This window comes from Rhinichthys klamathensis, unplaced genomic scaffold, assembly GCF_029890125.1.
Source record: "Rhinichthys klamathensis goyatoka isolate OS25496 unplaced genomic scaffold, OSU_Roscu_1.1 h1tg000094l_1, whole genome shotgun sequence".
NCBI lineage: Eukaryota > Metazoa > Chordata > Actinopteri > Cypriniformes > Leuciscidae > Rhinichthys > Rhinichthys klamathensis.
Window position 1 is genome coordinate 1,246,195 of NW_026606633.1, and position 25,119 is coordinate 1,271,313.

Below are 25,119 nucleotides of genomic sequence, written 5' to 3' on the forward strand. Positions count from 1 at the left end.
AATTTGATAGAAAACAAAATACAAAATTATAAGAAATAAAAACCAAATGTGCATTTAGTTTTGTGACATTTATCATTAAATGCTATATAAAAAGTGTGAATTGAATTTTTTTATTTTAATATTAGATTAAAAAAAATACACTGTTGAAGTAATACAAAATCGATACATATTTTAGGAAGGGGTTCTCATAGGGGATTTTCATATTTGGGAGGAGGAGTGCTTTCTTGTACAGTAGATCAGTTAATCGCAATAGTGTCTGAATGCATGCCATTTATGGTAAGTCACTGTTCACAAAAGTCACAAGTCACAAAATCTAAAGTTCACCATCACATGCTGCACGAGTGTTTGTCCACTCACCATGGGAGGTTCTTGCAGTTCATGACTGTTCGTGACTGTTATGGTGTGATAAACATCTTGATCTTTGACCCATCCTCCCAGAAAGCAGCTGTCATCTCTTACCATCAAAGAGCATTCTTTGAAGATGAGAAGGCTGTTCCTTAAGTTACTGCCCATCTGAACCTTGAGTAACAGTGCAGTGAGCTGACTAATCAAGAGATGTTCAGCAATATCTATAAGGATGTTCCCTCATGTGATCTTGCCATGCACACAACAAAATAAACAGGCTTCTGTACAATCCATGTGTATTAAAGCAAGAAAATGATGGTCGGTGTTATTCTAACCCTTTTTAATGTTTACAGAAAATGTCCCCATGGTGTCACTGTAATGCATGGGCTATGAAAACATGTATGTTATTAAGCAAAGTCTTTTTAGTCATTGAAACCTTAATTAAATAATAGCCTTTATAATCTCCTCAACTGGCCTGCAGTGATGTATATTAGTTTCGTTATGCTAAGATAATCACAAGAGCAAAATTAAATTCATGTCATAGTCAGCTTGAAGAAGAGACAAGGAATCTTTGTCTTTAAATTTTATAAACCATCTGTAACAATAATATTTGTTTTGTTCAACATGTATTAAAATAGCTTGATTGATGTGATGTGATAATGGTCAAATTAAATAATGATGTTGTATCACTATAGTTTTTTTTTTTTACATTGATTTAACTTTAATAGTTATACAAGATTCAACAAATGTTTTGAGTCAGTTTAATGTAATTTAAGTTGAAGTGACTTCCAAGTTGATAGTACTTATAAATTTAAAGGCAGCAACTTTTTTCACAGTGTATAAAGTTTGTCCACCCTGTTACATGGCATTTATACAATGCAATGTGTAACAGGGTGGACGTTTTAAGCTTAAAACCCTTTATTACCTAGGACAGAACAACATACCAGCAGAAGATTTACATTAAGGAAGAATTTTAATAGATATATAAAATATATTATATGTCCAGTATAAATGGACACAACAGTGTTATTGTTGTGTAATATAAACATAACACAAACATGTTATGTTTTACGCTATTAAATAAGTCATCTAAAAATGAGGAAAAGAGAGAAAAGTTTATGACTGATTCTTTCTTTGTTCTTGGAGTTGCTTTCTTTCCAAGGAAATTATGTAATTTATATCAAGTCATGTGATTTAGGGCATATGCTTAAGATTTTAAAGGGCAAATTATATTTTATGTCAAAGAGAATAAGTAAATGTTTATGCAAAAACTCATCAACTTATCCTAAAAAAACTAAATTAAAATGTCAACTGAAATCATATTTTTCCTCACTAACTATTGTTTTTATTGAAGAAATTACAGGACTTTAAACGTTTAGAATAAAAAAAAAAAAAAATACTGGTTAATTACTTTAATATATCAATACTCCCTTTTTGTGTTTATTAAAAAAGTTCAAAAACAAGTAGCTTTTTTATACAGCATAATAATACCAGATACAAAACTTAGACTAGGGGTGGGGGCTTTTAAATCTTGTGTTGGACAATGGAGGGCCTTAGAGTCAAAAAGTTTTAACCACTGTTTAAAAACCTTCATTTTCCTTGAGGAAAGTCACCTCTTTCAGACAAAGAGTTTTGTGTGGCATACTGAACAATATGGCTTCCCTCCCTGCTCCTTAAACACCCCCTGACTCAGCTGCCGAAGGCAGAACGCACACACAAAGTGGTCGGGGTGAAACTTGCGGTCCAGAGCAGAGATGCAGCGACCTGAGATGGGCTCTCCGCAGGTCCCACACAGAGTGCCCTGTCTAGAGTGATAGTGCAGGGAACAGAGGGGCCGACCGTTCAACTCAAGAAAGCAACCGTCTGTAAAAGGCTTCAGACAGTCCTGGAGAGAGATGCAGAAAGAGGGCATTAAAGATAACTATAATGAAGAAGAATGATTGAGCAGGTGAAGAATTCACCTATGAAGCTCACCACAATAGCACAGACTGGCTGACTCCATATTCCTTAATAATAAGGAGTAAGTCACACGACTGTATTGCATTCCAGTCTTCAACGCCACTAATTCACTCACCGCACATACAAAGCAGTCGGGGTGCCAGGTTCCATTGGCTGCGGACAGATAGTTATCCTTCACTGGCTCTCCACAGCCGGAGCATTTGGGTGCAAAGAGGCGGTAGAAATCCCTAGAGCAATATGGTTTACCATCTCTCTCCATATACCCTGCAGACAAAGACACATTTATGAAGTACAAAAGATCATTTTTCAAATGATGACCAGATCTGCTGACTTTAGTTTAATTTGTGAATTTCCAGTTGTCTCACCATCAGGTCCAAATAGATCCCCACAGTGGGAGCAGAAAAAATGTTCTGGGTGCCATGTTTGATCCATCGCTGTTAGAATGTTCTGTGCAAAACACACTAATTTACCACCTGCTTCATTGGCTGGAGTAAGTTCAGTTGTTTGTGAAGTGAAAGAGTTGAAAATGTCATTCCAAATATTTGTATATACGAATTTTAAATAAATGAAATTATTATTAAATAAATAAAACTATAATTTATAGATAACAAAAAAAATGTTATATTTAAAATATAATCTAAATAAATGTATACTATATATAATAATTATAATATATATGTACTACATTTTATATTATATATTTTAAGTATTACATTTTATATTTGTATATTTTTTGTAAATTACATTTTTACGTATTTAACAATAATTGTATTTATTTCATATTTACAATTTAATAATTAATTCTAATTAGTTATACATATATATAGTTGTATTATATGCAATGATATATATAGCCTATATATTATATATATATAGTTGTATTATACAGTATGCAATCATATTTATATATATAATCTAGAGCCAAAAATAAAGAGAATACTCTAGTGTTTTATAGAATGCATTACAAATGTAACAAATGTTCATTTAAAATGCCTGAGAAAACTGTAACTCGGAGCATTCCGAGGGTAAATACACACAGATATGGCAGGTCACCTGTGTAATAGGACCCTTGCAGTAAGCGCAGCGAGGGGAATAGAGGTTCTGGTAGTCTTTTTCACAGTACGGCTTCCCGTCTCTCTCAAAGAAACCACTGCTCCCGAGTTCTTCCCTGCATGTCGTACACACAAAGTGTTCTGGGTGCCACGCCTGACCCAAAGCTGTGATCATCTGCACGGGTAGAAAAACATAGACAGTAAAATTGTGAGATATGATGACAAATTTGTTAATTCAGAAAACTCACCAGATTTGCAGAGAACAAGACATTATTATAAAAAAAAAGATGTTGTCTGTATCTTGCTAGTACCTTCCCAGCTATACACTTGCCACAAGAAGCACAATGGCCTTTGGCAGCTGTGCGGACCCCCATTTTCTCCATGTCCGAGCTGAGAGAGCCCAGCAAGTCGTCTATAGCATCCACACTCTTGGATACTTTTTCTGACGGGGGAGGATGCTGTGGTTTCTTATCCTCTTCCTGACTTCCACTATCACTTTCTTTAGTTTCCTCCGTTTTTTTGTCCTTTACTGACTTGCGAGCCACTGGAGGAGGGCTTGATGTAGGAATTGGTTCTGAAACCTATAAAATAAAGTATATGTGGTCCATTTCAAAGCATGATATTTTTAATTGATTCCAGTAGGCATGAATTAGGAGCGTTAATATACTTATACTGCCCTCTTCTGGCACTACACATTATGTGCAATGGCGGTAAAATACAAGTAGTTGAGGCATGAAAAGGTGAACTGATGTCAACCTCATGTTTCCCTCACCTCCAGACCGAGTCCCAACAGCTCATTCATGATGGAGTCTAGCTCTCGTGTAGCTGTGCCGGGACTCATCACTCCTGCCTCCACAGGGGCTGGAAGCATGCTAGAAAAAGATTATTGTTCTTAGTGAACAGCTGAACCTCAAAGGACACCACGCATGCCAAAATATGATCTCACAAATAAGAGGCATACAACAGATATTTGTACTCCATATTTTTGCAAAAAGATGGATGTACCTGTAGGCATTATCAAATGTCTTTCCTGGACCAGCAACAAGACATGAGGATTCAGTCTGTGACGATAGGAAAAAAGCATTAGAATGAATCAGTTTGGGCCTAAATATATATTTATTAGCTATTGAAGACAAATAACTACACTACTGTTTCAAATTTAGTGGTCAGTAAGATTTTATTTAAAAATAATAGTCATACTTATTTCGCAAAGATGCATTGAATTGATCAAAGTAAAAACATTTATAATGTTTATAAATGTTTGAACTTTCTGTTCATCAAAGAATCCTGCGAAAAAAAATATAATTTACATTTAGCAGCACAACTGTTTGCATTGACAATAATAAGAAATCTTACTTGAGCACCACATCAGCATATTAGAATGATTTCTGAAGGATCATGTGACAAGAAATGATGCTGAAAATTCAGCTTTGCCATCACAGGAATACATTACATTTTTAAAAATATAAACCAGTTCTTTTAAATTTATAATAATATTTCATAATATTACTGTTTTTACTGTATTTTTGAACAAATAAATGCAGTCTTGGTGAGCAGAAGAGACTAATCTTACTGACACCAAACTTTTACATGTGTTTTTGAATGTTTTCGAAACTGTAATGTTTTTCAAAATTCTTGCTTCAGTACAACTTGAAAATGAAAATGAATTGGCTTGCATGAAATGTAATTACTTGTTCAAGCTGATTTGTGTTGTTGCGTTTAACGGAAGCTTCCAGTGAGAGAGTTTTGGGTGGAATGGGTGCAGGAACACTTGAAGTCTGGGTGGAGTTCTGAGCCAACTGCTCTAGAAGCATGTCTGAAATATCAAAATCACATGAAAATCATGCAGTGACACTGAAATCAGGAACTCAGTGACACTGAACTCAAACTTTCACACATACTGACACTGAGGAAAAAAAACTACTGCACTAAAGCAATCATGTGTAGAACTAAAGGTGAAGCCACTGTACATTAGCAATACGTGTCATTTCCTGAGGAAATGAAAAGGCACCTCACTGTCATCACAACGGATGCAAAGCACAGAACATAAAAAAACACTTGAATGTCAAAATTTTGCAACACTTTTTTTTGCTGACATAGGAAATGTCACTCATAGAAATGGGCGGTCTGACTAACTTCTGTAAGACTACCAAGAAAAATGCAAGCAAGAGCATAATTGTATTCCTAATACAACACTTGTTACTTCTCACAGGGAGGAAAAACTAAATGATAAATTCTCAGTATACCAAAATGCTGCCAGTAAAGGATATTTATATACAGTATACATATATATTCTTTTTTTTTTTCTTTCCGAATGATAATATTTCTCACTCTCTCCCAGAATGGCCTGGTTTAAATAGATATAAATACAATATACACAACTATTCCAAAAAAAAAAAGGTGAAAACGTTCACTGATGCTCCAGGAGGCAACACAATGCATTAAGAGCCAGGGGACGTAAACTTTTTGAATTGGATGATTGGGGTAAATTGTACTTATTTTGTCTTCTGGGAAACATGTAAATATCTTGTGTACATGTAGCTTCTGAAGGGCAGAAAATAAATATATCACATCAACATCCTGTTCAAAAGTTTACATCCCCGACTCTTAATGCATCGCGTCTCCTTCTTGAGCATCAGTGAATGTTTTCACCTTTTGTAATAATTGTTTATGAGCCCCTCAATCGTCCTCAGCGTGAAAAAATGGATCTCAAAATGATACATTCACTGTTCGAAAGGGTTCAATTATGCAGATTCAGAAGATGCTGGAAAACCAAAGAATGTGCAGGACCTGGAGAATTTTTCTGAAGAACAGTGGGACAGTGAACAATTTAACTGCTCAAGACACACAGAAAAACAGTCATTGATCACCAACACAGTATTAAGATTCTAGGATATGTAAACTTTTGAAATGTGTATTTGTGTAAATTTAGTTTTTTTTTCAGTTCATTTGAGTGAATTCAGTTATTGTTTTGTCTTGTGGATTGCAATTTTTGCCTTTTTTATAATCATTATTTTGTTCAAATGATTAACATCTTGCATATTCTTCAAGGGGTATGTAAACAGCAGATCTGTACATCTATAGAGACTGATTAAGACTTTAGAAGGACACAGAACGTCGAACAACTCACCGAGTTCATCCATGGTGGTCTGAGGCTTGAGATGAGAGGTAAGCAGCGCACGTTTCGTGTTCCCAGTGAGCATGTGTGGTAGGGTGATCTGATACATGCAGCTGTGGGTTGAGCTCAATCTCACATGTGAAACTGATGTTGCTTCCTTTTTGTGTTCTCGTTGTTTCAGTCCTTTTCTCGTGTATTTCACCCTTTTGCATTATGCTATCATTTACCAAAAGGGAACACTGAATGATTTGAGTGGCCGTGTGGCCCGCATAAAAGTGAGATGATTTTACTTTAATATTTAATTTTTATTATTATTATTATTATTAGTAGTAGTAGTAGTAGTAGGCTATTAGCTGTATAATACATATAGTCTAATAAAAGTAGTGGTGTTACAAAACCAGTGTTTTAATTAGACTGTTTTAGAACATTATTGAAAATGTTTTACCAATGGTTAAAAATTAAGGTAAATGTGTCAAATGAAAAGTGTACAAAGGTTTGAAACACAGTGTATACATAACAAGATATCTTGTTTAAGAAGTGCCTACTGTAAACATAATAAACTCATGTAGGCTACAACACTTTGGTAGCCTAGCTACCCATTGTGGTTATGCACATTAAAACATATATATATATATATATATTTATTTTTTGGCCAAGACTTATAGGCCAAGACTTATAGGCCAAGTCTTTTAACACATAAAACACTGTTCTGATCGTGTAAAATTATAACATCACGGTGATTATCAGACTACATTTCCCATAGATCTAGCTATGCCGTGAAGAATTCTGGGACAGGAAACTTCCGATTCGGTTTCTCTTTCTGCAGCTCGCTTGACATAATACTCTAGAACTGAAGACAGTCTTGAAATAATCGTATTAAGCCAATGAATTCAGCTGATATTCATTATTTTTATGTAGGCAAGCATCTCTTTCGTCGCGAGATAAATTCCATGCTCTTTACACTGAGTTATTGACTGAGCGGTTCCTCCTTAAAATGGCAACAGTTCGAGCGAGTGGGCCCCGCGAACACTATCGCGCACGGTCTTATTTAAGGTATGCCAGAGGTTTCCTGATGTCGGTTACCTGTGTTATGACTTTGTTGTTTGACCTTAATATACGTACACTCTGACTGTCTCATTACTAAGCGCATATATTTAAAATGAGGCCTGCCCTGAGAGCAGCTAGGGGTGGCACTTTCAATGAATAGGCTAGAGTAGCCTGCCTACATAATATAGACTTAAACTTTTAAAATGATTATTTTTTTGCTGACCCCTTCCCCCTCCCCCTCCCCCTTTAAAATGATTTTTTTTTGCTGACCCCTATATACATAGCATATAGTGTGTTTTTATCTCTCTTTTTTTCAGTGTGTGTGTGGCACCTGTCAGTATGATGTCGTCCTCTAGCGATACTCCTCGGAGTCAGCGGCGCAGGGAGTTGGATGCCCGCAGGAGTAAGTCTCGCGTGCGGCTGGGCTCGTGTCTGCAGAGCTGGGGTCATCTCAAAGAGAAACTGGGCTTTTCTCTTCACTCAGAGCTCGCTCAGCATCTGCTGCAGAGGTATAATACAGTCAGAGAGATACAGTTACCCTTAGACCGATGACAGTTCGTTGAATGTGCGCTCTAGAATTCCAGTTAAATCACATCTGCAGTTGTTGATTCTGGCTTTGTAGAGACTTCATTTTTTTCCATTTGTTGTGATCCTGTTCCAGATCATACAGGGGAAAAGACAGGAATTATGAGTGAGCTTAAAATGAAGTATAGGCAGAAAAACAAAGATGAACTTGTGGCTTATATGGAGTTCAAAACATATTAAAGTTTGGCTAACAGCCAAGTCTTTTGGTGGTGTGAAGCATTATAGATAATATGTGGTCTAACTGACGATGACAACTGCTTCCTGTTTTGCAGCTACGTATCAAGAGTTTGCATCAAGTGCTCAGGTAAACACAGTTAAAGGGATAGTTCATACACAAAATGATAATTACGACATCATTTACTCTATAATACTTTGTCATTTTTGTATAAAGTTATTCTAGACCTGTATGACTTCATAACTAAGTTAAGTGCAACATTTTAAAACATTCACTGCTAAAAACTATTTTTTTAGTATCTTGGTCTTTTTTCCACTTCAAATATCTAAAGATTCTAAAATCAGAATATAAGATATTAAGTCTTATTTTCTGAATAATGTATCAACATTATGTGTTTATACTTAAAACAAGAAAAAAATGTCTGTCACTGGTGTAAGAACTAATTGTATTATCCCTTTAAGTTTAAGTTTATTTTTCTTACCCAACTGACAGATTGTTAAGCATAAATTCACTTATTCTTCCCCTTATTCTAAAGTAAATCTATCATGATTTAAGAATGTTAATATATTTGCACTGGGAAACAAGAGAAAAATACAGAGTAAAGATTACCACAATGATAACTATATTAGCGTTCACACCAGCTGACAATATTGTTCTGTTTATTCTGATTGGCTGTCAATGTTTTTATTAATCTTCAGCTGGAAAAAAATCGCTCTGAAAGTGATTTTAACGATATTGTTATCGTTATACAGTAGCTGTGGTGTGGACTCCCCTATTCATATAGAATTAGAAAAATAATAAAACATTTATAGTTATCCTTATAGTTATCAACTTTGGTGTGAACAGGCCTTAAGAAAATTATTTTTGCAATGTTTTTGGCCTTGTTAATCTGAGAATCGTGAAATCTATTTGTCATTTTTGCATTTGGTTTCTCTCTTTCTATCTCTCTCTCTCTCTCTCTCTCTCTCTCTCTCTCTCTCTCTCTCTCTCTCTCTCTATCTATCTATCTATCTATCTATCTATCTATCTATCTATCTATCTATCTATCTATCTATCTATCTATCTATCTATCTATCTATCTATCTATCTATCTATCTATCTATCTATCTATCTATCTATCTATCTATCTATCTATCTATCTATCTATCTATCTATCTATCTATCTATCTATCTATATATATATATATATATATATATGTCAAATGTCTACTTTAGTTTTACATGTCACTATGGCTTCTTTAGGTGATGGGAAAGGAGAGATCACAAGCACCCTATCAACTACCAAGGAATCTTTGCAGGAACTTATCCTGCTGGTCCACAACCATGGGCGGATGTGCCTTTTCCCCCCTGTCCTGCATTCTCGGCCTGTCACAAAACCAACAGTTCAAGATCAGAGTGCTCATGCAACAGGGAGAAGAGAAGCTGAAACTGATTCCAAGGACTGTGAGGTGGACGTGTGTCTCAAGTACACCTGTGAAAATGGACATCACTTTTTGTGGTCTCCTATTAAGATGGAGAAGGCAATGACATCTAAAAACGAAGGTGAAATAACTGCAGCCAGCCCAAAGAGACTCAAACAACGAGGCAGGAGGTGGCTGAAGGATCCAGACGCAGAGATAGAAAGACAAGAGGTGATGATGGCTAGATTAAAAACCAGACGGCAACTACGAGAAAACGCTGAAGTTACCACAAATGACACTGAACAGAAAAACAATACAAGGTCTCAAACGTTCGGAGACAACAAGAATGCAGGTGACTTTGTTTTTAAGGATTTTTCTCAAATAAAGATGCTGTTTTTGTTTTTTAAGGAATAACTTGAACCATGTGTTAAGGTGTTACAGTGACTGAGACTTCTGAGACACAGAAAGGAAATAATGTGGCAGCTGACCTTTCGCATTCAGAACATAGGTATATATTTTTGCATATTTGAATGTTTAGCTGTATTTATAATATTTAGTTTAATTATGTCTCCTCAATCTTTTTCTGATTGTCAGGTCTTCAGTAAACAGTGATGAGATGACTGAAGATGATCCTGCCAGGGTTTGCACTGAAAACCAAAGCCCCCCTGATAGGTATTTCCTCTATTCATCTACTCTTTTAATGAATCAATTAGACATACAGTATGTTAAGCCAAGTCTCTGTCTCCTAGCAATGAGGAAGTTGCAGTGCTGAATTTAACCAACAGAGGGATCCAGAGTAGAGCAGATCCTACTGAGAAACACAACACCAACAAAAAGGCAGGAACACTTCAAAATAACAGGTGATTTTTCTAACTGCACGTTTTTTATATTTTCATATTTTAGGATTTAACAAGTTCAATAAAATCTTAAAAGTTCTTTTCCATTTTCTCTCCAGTCCACAGTCTTTGAAAGATGATGTGTCCCAGATTGGTGGCAAGAGAAAACGGTTTGTTTTTTCATTTTACCAATATAAATATTGTTTATAAAATATTTACAGTATTTTACATTTAAATAAAAGTTAAGTATAGTTATATGAGTTTTAAATATTAGAACTAATTTATTTATTTATTTGGTGATATTTTCATGGTTTTTTTTTTAATGCCTTATGATGTCCTATTATTGTATCATATGTTGACGTCATATTACATGATACTGATCTTTGCGTTTACAGAAAATCAACATCCAAAGTGATTTTGCCTTGTGAGTTTCAAGGCTGCGATAAGATTTTCTCTAGTCGGCAATATCTCAATGTGAGTACTGAGCCAGTATTGACTGTCCATGACACATTCATTAGTCTTTACTAGACTAAAACAGTTACCATTGTTCGGCACTGATCTGACTGTTAGAAAAGAAACTTTATTTAAAACACAATTACGTTGATTGCTGCTTTATTTAAAACAGAATTACGTTGATTGCAATGTTTTATGGAAAAGCATCAACACTGAGACAGGATGGCAAAGCATCTCACAATCTGATCCTCTCCTCAGCATCATGTCAAGTACCAGCATCTCCAGCAGAAGACCTTCACCTGCTCGCACCCCCCCTGCAGCAAGTCATTCAACTTCAAGAAGCATCTGAAGGAACATGAAAAGTTGCACAGTAGTGAGTATTCAGTCCATATATGATGTTTTATTAACAAGGTTCGGATAATTAACCCAATTAGCACAAGTGGAGTTCAATCTGTAATAAACTCAGAATAGGATAAATAACAGCAGAACCCACCATTGTTCCTTGACAGTTTATCAGCATCCCACCTCCACCCCATCTCCTCACTTTAGTTCCATCTCCTCACTTCTAGTTCCATCTGCTCTTACCAACGGGGGGAGTACTCTGGGTTCGGGCAAAAATTCCGAGCTCGGAGCCCTCCACCCGGACAGCACGCCAAGTATGCATAGCCTTAACCATAATAATTATATGTAGATGTGAACTCATGAAGAATGATTTATGTGATAGATGTAGTTTTGGACAGGCACTATATACATATGTATATGTACTGTATGTGTATGTGTATATATGTGGCCCTGGATCACAATACCAGTCACAAGTCACATGGGTAATGTATATTTGTTGCATTGTATGGGTCAAAATGATCAATTTGTCTTTTATGCCAAAAATCATCTTTGATTGTTGATGTCAAATGCTGGGTGTCTTATCAAAGTCTAGTCTACTGTATTTTGGTGCAAATTCATTTACATTTCATTGAAGTCATGTAGAATCCAAATTAAGTAGATGCAAAAATGGACACGGTGAAAAAAATCCTCAAAAAAAAAAGTTCCCATTTTTTGATTGTGTCTGTCTTTTATATATAAATTAATTATTTGGTACAATATACTTTTTGGAACACAATAAGTACATTGTATCAAATAATTCATGTTTACTGCTATTGAGATGGAACATGGGTAAGGGTAGGTACAGGTTTGGTGGTATGTTTAGGTTTTTAAGGGGTAGGAGTTGGGTCAACATGAACTTGTAAATGCAATTACAAAAATGTATTGCATGTAATTACATGCAGGTATCGTTTAAATATATACAATGTAAAAACGTGTATGTATACAATAAGTGCATTGTATCAAATGATTATTTTAAAGGTTAGTACATAGTAGTTTAAGACACTTTAAAACCATGAACAGTTACATTAAGTTAAAGAAAATCCAATCCAGACAGCAGAAGTAACTTGCAGTGAGTATAAACATGGATTGTGTCAACCACATTGTTTGTGCTTTGAATTATTGGATGCTGAAATTACTTTCATACTGTATGATATTTAATCCATTTAAAATTAACAATACTACATTTTAGTGTAATTATAGTGAAAGTTTTGTTTACTTTGTATGCTAAAAAAAGCAAACCTACTTAAGAACCACTGGACAAATACAGTAAGCAGTAGGCTGATGTTTTTCATGTTGTGGTTAGTAACATGGTTCTCTCTATATGATTCTTTGTGGCTGTGAGATCAGAGAGACTATATCTGTGAGTTCTGTGCCCGGGCGTTCCGAACCAGCAGTAACCTGATCATCCACCGCAGGATACACACCGGAGAGAAACCACTGCAGTATGAGTTTCACCACACACACGTGCACTAGGCCCTTTGTTTATACCAAAGCTTGCGTACATCCCAAACAAATTTTTGCATGAACATTCCATCAATATTTAGCACAACAACTGCTCAAGGCTTTGCTACTACAGTTGTCAGCTCCGGATATAACTCACCCCTTCTCTCTTTTTCAGGTGTGAGGTGTGTGGCTTTACCTGTCGACAGAAAGCCTCTCTGAATTGGCATATGCGGAAGCACAATGCTGAGAGCACCTACCAGTTCCCCTGTGAGATCTGCGGTCGTCGCTTTGAAAAGAGAGACAATGTCACAGCTCACCGAAGCAAGAGCCACCCAGACTACAATACACCCACTCCTGAGCTTCTCCTTCCTCCTTCTGACCCAGTCCCGCATCCCTTTGGGCAGCGCAGATCTTCCCCTTCTGTTTCCAAGAATCACATTTCTGTAGAATAACATTTGTAATGCCATGTTGTTTTGACTAAATAAATATGGTACCAACCATTTGTGCATCCTTGAACTTGAGCAAACTTTACTGTGGCACTGATTGGCTTCTATAAACAAACTGAGAAATTGCCATGTGGTCTATCTGTGGTGTTTATTCTGATTTTGGTGATTTTTAACATGCAAGTAGATATTGTTTTTTCATCATGCAGAGGCTGGACTTAAAAATGACCTAAATTAGCATAATCAGGTCATTGTTAGTTGGAGTTGCATTAGTTAAACATTTTTTTAGGGCATTAAATAGAACTAAATGTTTTTGGGGTTTTTTTACATTTTAGCAACAAAACTTGATATTGATGGTTTTGTGTTGAAATTCTGCTACTTTTAAAAATTATCAACACAAAACATTTTTGGCTCTTACATATTTTTTTATTTATTTCTCTTCCACCCCTGTACACATGCGTTAATCGCAGTTGTCTGGAAAAAAATGTGATGCGCACAGACGATTCGGCCTTTTTGTGGAGATTTGAACAGTGGTTTGTCATGATGCATTTCGGTAAAGAAATACATTTGCATACATTATAATAATCGAACTCAAGGGTTCCCGCCTTTAGTAAAGCCTTACTTTGATTGACAAACACTTTATCCAATGACTCTTGTCCATGAGAAGTGGGCGTTGCCTCTTGAAATCGAACCATTCTCCATTGGCTAAGAAAAGCGGTATTGGAAACGCAGTTGCCATGCCTACACAGCTTTGCTCCGGTGACGCTTGAGTGACAGGAAACATGAACCAATAGGAACACAAAGAGGCGGGGCTTTTCTAACACTGTCAACTGTTCGTTCAAACCTTGTTACTCTCCGTAACACATTGAACGCGCCACCGTCGGATCAACTACCGGCGATGAAAATGAGCCTCACTGTTTTTACTGAAACCACAACAAGGTAACATACTTTTTACGTTTCTTTTCACAGTATGTGAAGTTATTGGTTATGCTGCTGAAACGTTTCCCCGGGAATGCAACATAATAGGCGTCCAGCACTAGGCAGTTCATTGTACGTGACACTGACAGTGAGGCTTTCCCCAGCGGAGCATCTCTGTTTCAGTGTGTCAGCATTGTGGAGCAAAAGCTTGATCATTTGCTACAAGGTCAGTTTGGGCTGCAGCGCACAGCATGTGTGGTGCTGTTCCTCATCAGTTCAGTGCATATACATTTCCTCTGTTAGAACAAAGACTTTAGACACGGTGCTTTGTGGAAGGAAGTTGCTGTGACAGATCCGAATAATGATGGGCAAAGTAGTGGAGAAGTTGAACAGATTATTTTGTTTGTTAATTATTTGTGTTTTTAAATATGATGCTGTATCTTTTTTGTCTATTGCTTCAGGTCTAACTACATTTATGTCACTAATGCTTTTTAAGTATTAGTAAATAATCCACTAGTGACTAGTATCTTTTTCAATTTAACTAGCAACTATTAATTTAGAGATACTAATATAGTATTAAGGCTAGTAGTGACTAGTATCAAGTCACTAGTACTTTTTACATACTAGTTCTTCATTTAATTGCTATTGGTCACCTTCCTAATAGTGGAATGTAACTATTTTAGTAAAACATATAGTAACATTTTTTAGTTACACTTTATTTTTAAGGTGTCAGTATTACAGTGTAATTATACATTTAAGTACTGAGGAATAATAATTAACTGCATGTACTTATATGGTTAGGATTGACCATATAGTAACTAACCCTAAACCAAACCAAACCCTAATCTTAACGATATAGTAACCTACATGTAGTTACTTCATATTACTCAGTACTCAAATGTATAATTACAGTGTAGAAATCTCCATTCAATGACATTATGTGCAATTTGTTACAATACAATAATAATAACTATTATTATTAATTATGAATAACTATTTCACTATAATAATAAGTCCTAGTAGTATGTAATGGATACGTACTAAAATCCTAAAAATCCAAATAGGCCTCCTTTTGGATTACTTTCTAGCAATTACAAAAATGTACTGGTTAGTTTTATGGAATACATTTTAGAAAAGCTTATTCAGATTAGATTTCACCAATATTGTAATAGCAGCTCTAATTAGACTGTTGAATTTCATGCCTTGAAAGACAAATCATTTGTTTTGCAAATTGTGTGGGTGAATAATGTCCCTGTCGTTCTAGATAAAGTGGATAAAGAGAAATATCTCTAGAAGTAGCCAGTCGCCTGTTCAGAAGTGTGGCTGGTTATTTATTTCTAGAAACACTTGCACTATGTCACATCCTGAGGCATGTGGTTGTAGATTTGCGGAGAATGGCTGCAGGTTAGTTTTTCATATTCCCACATAGTCAAAAGAGTGTGCAAAGCTGTTATTGCGCAACACAGATCCCGGGGCTCATATACTGTGCACTGTACTCCACAGTTTGTAACTTCTCTGTGGGATCTCTTGCAGCATGTGTTGTAAATGCACGTCATGGTATTCCCATCTCATGATAAGAGTCTTGTGATGCAGATGCAGATTGTCTTTTGCGTGTGTGTCTTGATTCTTGTTCTTGTTTGTTTAGTCTATCCTTAAAAGAACCCAGAGATTCACAAAAGACTTGCGTATCTACAGCACACAAACATAACATTCTTAAGACAATTTTAAGATGCACTTGAGAGCACTGAGATGTGGCTAAGATAGGAAAGAATGCTGGAGTGCTTTTAAAAACAAAACCATTGAACCATCTTCTTCTAGTTGTGGTCCGTGAAGAATTATAAGTGGTTCTCGAGTTGAATGTCTAGTAAAAATAAATAAATAAATTGTCTTGATGTTCACTTCCTGAAAAAGTTAAATATTGTCCTAATGCCATGATAAGATTTCAATGCAAACGTGTAATTAGTGGCATTTCTTAATATTAAGCCTAAAATGGGTTTTAATATCACTATTAGTAAGGATATAGTATGATCTCTGTATAATAGTCTTTAAATGCAAGATATTTAAAGTGTACTTAAAGTATACTTGCAATAGTTCCACTTTAGCACAATCAAATATACTTAAGTATATCTTTAGTTGGACCTCAGCACAACTTCCGGATAACTAAAGTGCATTAAGTACAAAAGTTGTACCAATTCACCAGACTTTTTTTTAAAACATTTTTTGTATTTTTATTTTTCACTGGGTATATGGTATTTTGACTGTACCAATGAATGCTAATGATGTCCTTCATAGTTTCTCAGCGTTTCCAAAGTTGCAAGCTTTTAACACTTATAGCATTGCACTTATCTCAGAAATAAACAAATAAAGGCAGAATTCAAATATCGGTATTTGATTATCAGTATTGGCTGCACTTTAATGATGAGCATGCACTCAAAGGGACAAAATGCATTTAGTAGGTGTAGAGACTAAATTAAACTGCCTTATAATCTGGTTTTCTGAGTAATGACATCTGAGTCACACTTGCAAACAGTTTAATATTTGGGCCAGGACTGAAGGCAGTTGCTGATTACTGTAAGTGCTGCATTTCCTCTGTGTGCCCAGACAGAGATACACTGCTCTTCAGTGGTGCATGGGTTGCCAGTGCTATGCACGCAGAATGCATTGTTGTTGTTTTGTTTGTTTTTTTGCAGAGTAAGCTTTTCTATCTCTGTTCAAGGTTTCAATACTGAATTTGGATTTTGGAGGCTATTTTAATGTTCTAACCTGTCTCTTCTTAAATAAAAGACTGATTAGAGCTCTGAACTCTGAGCATCTGGATGATAAGGGCTGTACATCTCATCCCCATGCTTTATACTAGAGGTCATGCTGAAGCACACAATCCTGTTGAATTAAAGTCGGCCTGTCACTTTTTAAGTCAAGGTAGATTCATTATCAGACCTGAAAGAGCTGAGACATGAAAGCCGCTGCAGTTTGAGATTAGAGGGATCATCCTAGGACACCCCCTGACTCTGAGACCTGCAGAGAAGGATGGAGAGAGAGAGGGAGTTGGGGGATGCACACTATGTTCCATTTAAATTTGAATTGGCTTGAATTGCTCCTGTTGATTAGACTTCATTAGAGTGAACCTGCAGCATTAGCATGGACTCCCTCATTAGCAGAGTGAGAGAACATCACACTCATTGTAGTATTGTTTATCCTAAAGTTTCAAGGAATCTGATCCAGTCCTCCTGTCACTTGTTTTATCATCTGCTGTTAACTAGTGGTTGTTAGTTGCAGCATTGAAAGATTTGTAGTTTTGTGTCGGTGCTGCTGGCTCACCTAGATCCCTGCCAAGCAGGGCAGTGCCTGTGGGCAAAGCTTGGCAGCCCGTGGCAGATGGAGGATTTCTGTCTGTTGGGCTGTCTAGAGGCACACAGAAGCCTGGAGAAGGGAACGTGGCTCTGAGCCTATAGCCGGATGTGGGTCATTGTTACATGAATTAGATGTGGGATTTTTCAGCAAGTATCCGTTTATTTCAGCATGTTTTAATAGAATAGTTCACACAAAAATGAACATTTTGTTATTTGTTCACCCTCAACTCATATGATTTTATTCCTTGAAACACAAAAGGAGATGTTCGGGAGAATGGCTGAGTTCCTTCCTTACAAGGAATTCTCAAATTTACTGATGATTGTGCTGTAGTTCTCAATGTTGTTTGCTGTCAATAATTCACAGTAAATAATAATAATACAGTAACTTATGGTTGCCATATTTCATCAAAATATATCATTTTTATATAACAATCTACTTGAATACAAAAATCTGCTTTACAAACTGAACTGATAACCACACATGATAATACAGGTGGGTACAAAGCCACATAGTTAGGTGCCTGACTGCCTGTCCTATATAGATGGCGGGTCATACACAGACAAGACAAAACAAAACAACACCATCAGGGCAACACAGATGACATTAAAATAATGCAATAAACAATTACTAAATAACATAAAATGTAACAAAAACACCCTACATTATCGTTAACAAAAATAAGAAACAAAACTGGTTAATCAAATATAGTCATATGTGATGTGTCACACAGGGACTTGAATGTCATTTTACTTTTTTCTTTTCACCATAAAATATACCTCCAAAAACCTTAATTATTTTACTGTAAAATACATGTATAGTAGTAAAATAATGTGATGTTAAACCATTTAAAAATTTTCACCATATATAAGGTAACATGGTTAACAAGCTTTTACTGTTGCATTTTTGAAAAAAAAAGTGTTTTTTATAGTTTTAGTTTTAGTAAAATAACCCTGTTCAGAAGACTTAAATTATTGAAGTTGTTACTTAAGTTGTATCGTCTTATGTAGAATGTTTGTCCTTTTTGGACCTTGACTGTATGACCATCAAATATATTGGCTAAATAGCCTATAAAATGTAGGCTAAATAAGGCTATTGCATGAAAAATGATGGAAAATAGATTTGTAGGCCACTAGCTCCAGAGGTTTAAAATTTGCTTGACTTGAAAATTCAGAAATACTGTGAATTATGGTCATATGAAAAGGCAAACAAATTAAAGAGCCATTTAACTGCTTTGAGTATAAAGCATAGGTATAAAGTGTCAGTTGTTGTTATTTTCAATGTTTTATCTGTGTTTCAGTCAAATTATCTGCTGAACACAGACCTAACGACGACATGCTGTGTAGCATGATAAGAAAAGATAGTTTACGGGAAATCTCAGTGCAGAATTTGCGGCATTGAGATGCAACTGTCCTCAAATTCAGGAGACCCTAATCAAATTTGCTATCTAGGTCGTCTATGAAGCGCACACTGACCCCAAAATACTGAGAAAGCAACAGCAAGTGATGGGAGAGAATAGGACTGTTCATAATTTTTAATGCTAATGCACCTCCGTCAGTGTCTTCTAGATGTGTACTGTCATTTAAATGTGCTGTTGGGCTGCAAAAAAATGGTTTAATGATCCGACTTAATCAATGCATTGTGTACAATTGTTGATTCTGCATGTGCTTGCATGTGGCTTACGCTGCTGGGTGATGTACCGGGTGGAGGTGAGCTCTGGCCTGCTGTTATAAACTGTGCTCGAGCACTACTGGCAACAACAACAGCATTCAGCACAGCACAAAAGCCAGCAGAGACTGTGGTTTCATTCTGCCGGGCTCTGAACAGAGGAACAAGCTGAACTCTGTTGGTGTGGAAGGATGTATGGCTGTTGTCCACATGGTGCCGTTCATGGAACCATTCGCCTGTAATGTTCAATGAGGTGACATTAAGTGTTGTCTAACTGCTAATTAGTCTTTTAGCAGATCATTTATTATCCAAAGCGACTAACACTTACTTTAGAAAAGGGAAACCTGGGGTTTAAGACCTTGATTTTGTCACCTTGGTGATAGTTTATTGATCATCACCGCTTTAATACTTTGAACCTTTAATCTTTACCTGTCCATTTACGGTAATCATGATGTATTTTCAGCTGGGAATAAACAACTTTATTTTACAACATTTAGTTCTGGTCTTTGAATCGGATTGCTCGAGCGGTGGTCTAACAGCTATGGCACTTTTGAATGATTAGTGTTGTGGATTTTTCAGCGATTCTTCCTGCATATTTTATCAATCCGCCAGTAGGTGGCATCAACTGACTGTCTTTATGAGTGAGTCACTGTCTCATTCGTTCAACTGATTTGTTTAAAGGCACAATATGTAGGTTTTTTTCACCACAAGAGGGCGCAGTTTCCAACAATAACAAAGGCGTAGGTTGATGACGCAGTGATGAGCTGAATGATGGGACTTGCTGTCAAGCTGATGGATCTAATAATGTTTATGGATGAGTGCAAACATTCATGTTTTTTAACATTACAGTGGTATGAAGCAGGTCGCGATTGCTAAAGAGACAGATATCACACGCGAGTTCCGCGGATATAAAGGAATAAGGACATTTAATTCTACCGAACTACCCGCAAGTGCTGGATTACTCACACAGGTCAATTTATTAGATGAATTAAACTTGTGAGGTAACGCAGTGCTGCTTCACTTGGTCTAACGTTAAACTATCACACTAAACGACATTTAAATGTGTGTTGAAAGTTATAATGTTATACTACGTGTTAGTTCGTTTGCTATACGAAACTAGCAGTAAGCTAGATCAACAGTAGAATAACATACTGACCATAACATTTCATCATGTTGAGCTAACGTTATATTACATTGATTTGTTTTATGTACATTTGCTCACCTGTCTAATAAAGCTGTCAAGTCGTGACTCGTGAAGCTCTGTCAAGTCCAAGTTAGTCGCGGACGTGGAGCTCTCGGCCACTCAAAAACGCCACGCTGATGTTGATCCTCATTTTCGTTCTCCTTGTTTGTCCCAAAGTCTGCTTGCCATGGTCTATGTTTGAAAGAAACAAGAACTGCGTGCCGCAAAACGTTACGCACTACGCAGTTGTCCACGTCTGTCACCATGGTTACGTCATGGCTATGGCAGTATGAACGGAAACCGAGGATAGCGCGGCCGCGGATATTGCGTCATTGACAGGCGACATTTTTTTCCGGGGCGGCCACTTATTTAAAATTGTAATTTCTCTGAAATAAAAAATCTTTGGAGACTTTTGGGATATTGTAAGTACACAACTGCAGGAAATATGTCACACTGTGCAAGTGATTTTTGGATATTTTATTACAAAATTCTTACATATTGTAGCTTTAAAACACTGATTCATTCGGAACGATAGAAGTGTAGGCTAAATTCAGAATAGCATTCTAGAATACTACTCTTACTTTTTCTGCAGTTAAAGATATGGCAGAAATAAGTTGGAGTATGTTAGTATGCTATTCCAAATTCAGCCGCTGACTTTATAAATCATTGATTCAAACTATTCATTCAATAACGAAAGCATTGACTGGCTGAATTTGCATACTTTTTATGGCAGAAATTAATAAGTCTTTATTAGTGAGTCATTGAATCATTCACTCAATTAAAACAAAACACTAGGCTAATACATTGAGGTAGGAATTAATTTGTTTTGGCTTTGTTTGCAAATATATTTGATGGAGGGGCAACAATAGACAAACTGGTATTGTGTCTAAAATGTAAGTTACTGAATGTGAACTATATAAGCTATGTTCTATATAAGCAATATCACACTCTCTCAATTGACCGTTCGCAAAAGCCACGCCCCCTAGTTATTGTTGCTACGCCCGTCAAACAAATGGTCAAACTCGACCAGCTCGACAGATTGCCATGACGGGAAGAGGTATACCTGTGCGTGTCAGTGACCTTTTTTGGAGCAATACCTCAGCGATATCCTCCAGATCGAGGCAAAAGGGGTTACAGTATGCAGCGGAGGGATATATTCAAAACATAAAAATACGCAATGAAGGAGACACACGACTACTATCGAGGCTAATGCTTATAACGTTACCGGTCTCAAGCGAAATCTGAGAAACCCCATGACCTGTAGCGTGCTACCTCAAATGCAACCAGCACAGCCTTGAAGAAGATTTTAGAAGCTGGTTCAGAGGCTAATGTTTGGAGTTAGAAATATATAACTTGCGCTGCATATTTAGTAATTTTGCCTCAGATAAAGGATTATACATTCGCTTTAACAAGCAGGTTGTTCATTACCACGGCAACCGCTTGCGTGTCATGCTGAATGCGATTTTTGTGTTTAAAAAGTAACTATACATAAGAGACGGAAAGATGCAGATAACCATAACGTTATATTATTTAAGGTTATTTCTATTCGTTACGATATTGATATATGAACTGATGTTGTCAAGTAAGCTTCATGCTTTCCCCGTTGCGAACCTGCACTCCTCTAAACTGTAACGTTAGTCTACGGGTGCTGCACTGTTGACTGCTGCTCATTTTCCCCTGAGAATATCATGTTAACAACAACCCTTTAGAACACGTAATTTCTTTGTGGGTCCTCTTGATCTGGTTTCTGCATGTTTCTTTGACTAATCTCAGTGTCTCAGTCTCACGCACGCTGCACGCGAGTTAACCATGTTCGACACATTTAACTGGGAGTGGGGCCGTCCACACTGTTTTATCCATTGTAGGCACCGCTCACGTTGTGTGTTTTCGGCTTTGGAAATGGAAAGAACACAACTCCTCCAGACAATCTATCGGGGTACTTAGTGTCCGATCTACAAACGCTGTGGGCGCACCGCTTCACCATCTTGCTTGGAGTCAATGTTTGACGGACCTGCTCACATAGTAACGGTTGCTATGATGTTTGATTGGTCAATGGCCGTTTTGTGGGAGGGGCCTGCGAACGGTCAATTGTGCTGTTGTTAATAATAATGCTGATATTCAGAGCAACAACACTCTTGCTCGAATGATATTGCTTAATTATCATGTTTATTTCTATTATATTATTTAATACCTTGGTATATGAATGTGGTAATCATTCAGTAACATGGTCTATATATTATAACAGATTATGTAAATTAAATATTACATCTAACATTTTATAGGGACTTTTTGATAATGAGGAAATAGCAGATGGGACTTCTGCATGCAAAAGCCCCAGAATGTCTATAAAAATCCCCCCAAATGTATTTGTAATCACACCACATGCGGTTCTGGGCATTTTGATGAAGCTCTGATGCAGAGATACAGACAGGCTTGCTGTAGGTGGGTGGGGGATTTGGCATTGCACTGCTGAAGCTTGCTGCAAAAACCCCTCTGACAAGAAAATGTTCTCAGCTCATTTTCTTTGCCAATGCAGGTGAGGAAGGACGCACAAATACACTCTCTGATTCACACTTACCCACACGATAATACGTATTAGAAGCTGAACACACTTACCCACACGATAATACGTATTAGAAGCTGAATTCACCAAACAGCCATAGCTCATGTTCGTCCTTCTTGTTCATCATGGATTTCGATTGAAGTAATATCATTTCTTATGTATTTTAGGCCACTGTGTCAGTTGGTTAGCTCCCCTTCATTTCTAATGGAGCCCTTGGGCCTGAAATAATAAGAACATTTTATTTCAAAGCATGCCCTCTTCCTCATTTTGAGTTTCACTCCCTTCACTCATGAAATCACTCTCTGACTTTGACAGATGGGGCTTTAGTAGCCGAGCAGGATGTCTACTGTTGATTCTTGGCTCTGGAGCCAGGCTTCACTCCTGGTGTGAGGTCAGCTGAGGGTTGATACGCTGCTTCTGTTTATGCACAGCACCTTATGAAGCTTCGGATAGAAAGAGAGAGAATAGATATCAGCGTCTCCCTTCTGATCTGCATCTGCCAATAACGCTCTAACAATCCTCTCAGCCACAGCAAGGTGAGAAAGATAGAGATTGAAATTATGCTGAGCGTTGTCATTTAAATTCTGCCAGAGAGTAATGAGGATCACTTAGTGGTTGTGTGCTTTACTTTTAAGCTCCTAATTTTTCCTGGCACCCTATCTGTTTTTTCATTCTGAAAAGCATCAGCTTTTTTGTACTTTTTGATTAAATTAATTAATGTGACATGGCATGAGAAAGGATGGCAGATTTGAAATCTCCTAATTTTAAATTTTTGGGGGGTCCTATATGCCGGCTAAGCAAGTGCAAATGAGATGAATGTGAATGCTAATGGATGGATTGGTAAAGACGTCTTTAGAGAAATCAGCTTCTATTAACAGTATGCTGGTCCTGAAAGACTCACTGAGCACCAGATAGACCCTCCAGAACTCACTCCACAGTGACCACCGAATCAGCGAGGCTTATAGTTTTCAATGGAAAATTCGTCACTGTGTTTTGGTGCCAATGCCAAATCCAAAGGGTAGATTTGCCATGATCCCAAATGCCTGGAATGTAGTTATAGCTTTTTACTAAAACATCTAATTTATTTGTGTATATGCCATTAGTTGACAAGCACATGTTAAATGGATATTTTATGGTTATAAGATAAGATTTTAGTATCGCTATGTTATGTCTACAGAGATACATGGTTGACATAGACCTAATTACAGGGTATGAGAAGAAGCCAATCTTTAGAAATTCCTTCTAGTCCCAGTTGGATCGTATTCTTTCTCTGGCACATTACGCCCCGATGTCTGTTTGGAGATCTCTGAACCGGCGGCTGAGTCTTATTTTTGGAACGAGCCACGTTGCCAAGCTTGTGTCATCCATAGGGGTGTAAGGTTTTCCGGGTCGAGTTAATTAAAGGGGTGTGAGAGATGGATAGAGGGAGTAAGGCGTAAGCATGAGTATTTCCCTGTCCATGAGATGTTGTACTGTGCACCGGCTGATGGTCGTCAACAGTGCCAAGAGAGGCCCGGCCGGCCAGAGAAAAGCCCTGTGGTCAGCACTCCGTGGGCTGTAGATGCTGCCAGCATACAGCTCTCAGAAACATAACAGGAATCACACCTCCAACCGGCTCTCTGCTGGGCTCACGCCTAACACCCACAAACACATCTACTCAAGGACAGTGCTGTCATTTTGGCAGTTGCATCACTGCTAATCTCTATACAACATGTTTTTAAAGACCATACTTTAGACCAAAGTTTTACTCGCAAATTAGTATTAGGTCAGCCAAGCTGATCGTTGTCAGCCATTTATCTGCAGAAAAGTTCTGAAAATTGGTGTATAAAATTCAATACATAGTACACTACCATTCAAAAGTTTGGGGTTGGACTTGGTATGATTTTTTGAAAAGAAGTCTTTTATGCTCACTGAGACTACATTTATTTGATCAAAAATACAGTCCAAACAATAATATTGTGAAATAATATAAGGGGGTCATGATTGTTGTATCTTTTTAATATGTTCCTTGAGGTTCGCTCATAATGTTAATATAATAAAGTTTTTTTGCACAAAAAAAATGTTTTAACCCTCGTTCTGACCCTCTGGGCCCTATCTTGCACTCGGCGCAAATGACTTTGTACACTGACGCATGTATCATTCCTATTTTGCACCCGCGCAAAGCGGGCTTTTCCCTCCACGTCGGTTAACTAAGAAATACAC

At 37.0% G+C, this 25,119-nt stretch overlaps 3 protein-coding genes across 4 annotated transcripts in view; 2 read left to right on the plus strand and 1 right to left on the minus strand.

Moving 5' to 3' along the window:
• Positions 1–1,830: 1,830 nt before the first annotated feature.
• Positions 1,831–6,638, minus strand: lpxn (leupaxin). Its single transcript, XM_056252345.1, has 9 exons — positions 6,487–6,638; positions 5,048–5,172; positions 4,362–4,417; positions 4,129–4,228; positions 3,668–3,937; positions 3,358–3,531; positions 2,670–2,751; positions 2,420–2,568; positions 1,831–2,230 (listed from the first exon to the last, which is right to left on the minus strand). The coding sequence occupies exons 1-9, from the start codon at positions 6,581–6,583 to the stop codon at positions 1,964–1,966; spliced, it is 1,320 nt and encodes a 439-aa protein (XP_056108320.1). The 5' UTR covers positions 6,584–6,638; the 3' UTR covers positions 1,831–1,963.
• Positions 6,639–7,281: 643 nt separating this feature from the next.
• Positions 7,282–13,265, plus strand: znf692 (zinc finger protein 692). Of its 2 annotated transcripts, XM_056252346.1 has the most exons (12): positions 7,282–7,527; positions 7,839–8,030; positions 8,379–8,410; positions 9,524–10,033; positions 10,114–10,189; positions 10,276–10,353; positions 10,431–10,541; positions 10,637–10,687; positions 10,913–10,991; positions 11,229–11,343; positions 12,694–12,793; positions 12,970–13,265. In XM_056252346.1, the coding sequence occupies exons 1-12, from the start codon at positions 7,469–7,471 to the stop codon at positions 13,244–13,246; spliced, it is 1,680 nt and encodes a 559-aa protein (XP_056108321.1). In that variant the 5' UTR covers positions 7,282–7,468; the 3' UTR covers positions 13,247–13,265. The 2 variants fall into 2 exon arrangements, with proteins under 2 accessions (XP_056108321.1, XP_056108322.1); XM_056252347.1 differs by lacking the exons at positions 7,282–7,527; positions 8,379–8,410 and having other exon boundaries at positions 7,840–8,030.
• A 553-nt stretch (positions 13,266–13,818) lies between these two features.
• Positions 13,819–25,119, plus strand: part of fcho1 (FCH and mu domain containing endocytic adaptor 1) — a 53,523-nt gene continuing 42,222 nt past the window's right edge. The window contains exon 1 of the mRNA XM_056252348.1: positions 13,819–14,176. The gene's annotated coding sequence lies outside the window, so the exon portion shown is untranslated. The remainder of the gene's footprint in view (positions 14,177–25,119) is intronic.

Excerpts from the sequence above, each read along its gene's own strand:
- lpxn (XM_056252345.1), bottom strand. The coding sequence starts at position 6,583 with ATGTATCAGATCACCCTACCACACATGCTCACTGGGAACACGAAACGT. Across the intron at positions 3,938-4,128 it reads TGTTGGGACTCGGTCTGGAG|GTTTCAGAACCAATTCCTAC; the intron begins GTGAGGGAAACA and ends TTTATTTTATAG. Across the intron at positions 2,569-2,669 it reads GGATCTATTTGGACCTGATG|GGTATATGGAGAGAGATGGT; the intron begins GTGAGACAACTG and ends CTTTGTCTGCAG.
- znf692 (XM_056252346.1), top strand. The coding sequence starts at position 7,469 with ATGGCAACAGTTCGAGCGAGTGGGCCCCGCGAACACTATCGCGCACGG. Across the intron at positions 10,688-10,912 it reads ATTGGTGGCAAGAGAAAACG|AAAATCAACATCCAAAGTGA; the intron begins GTTTGTTTTTTC and ends TTGCGTTTACAG. Across the intron at positions 12,794-12,969 it reads ACCGGAGAGAAACCACTGCA|GTGTGAGGTGTGTGGCTTTA; the intron begins GTATGAGTTTCA and ends TCTCTTTTTCAG.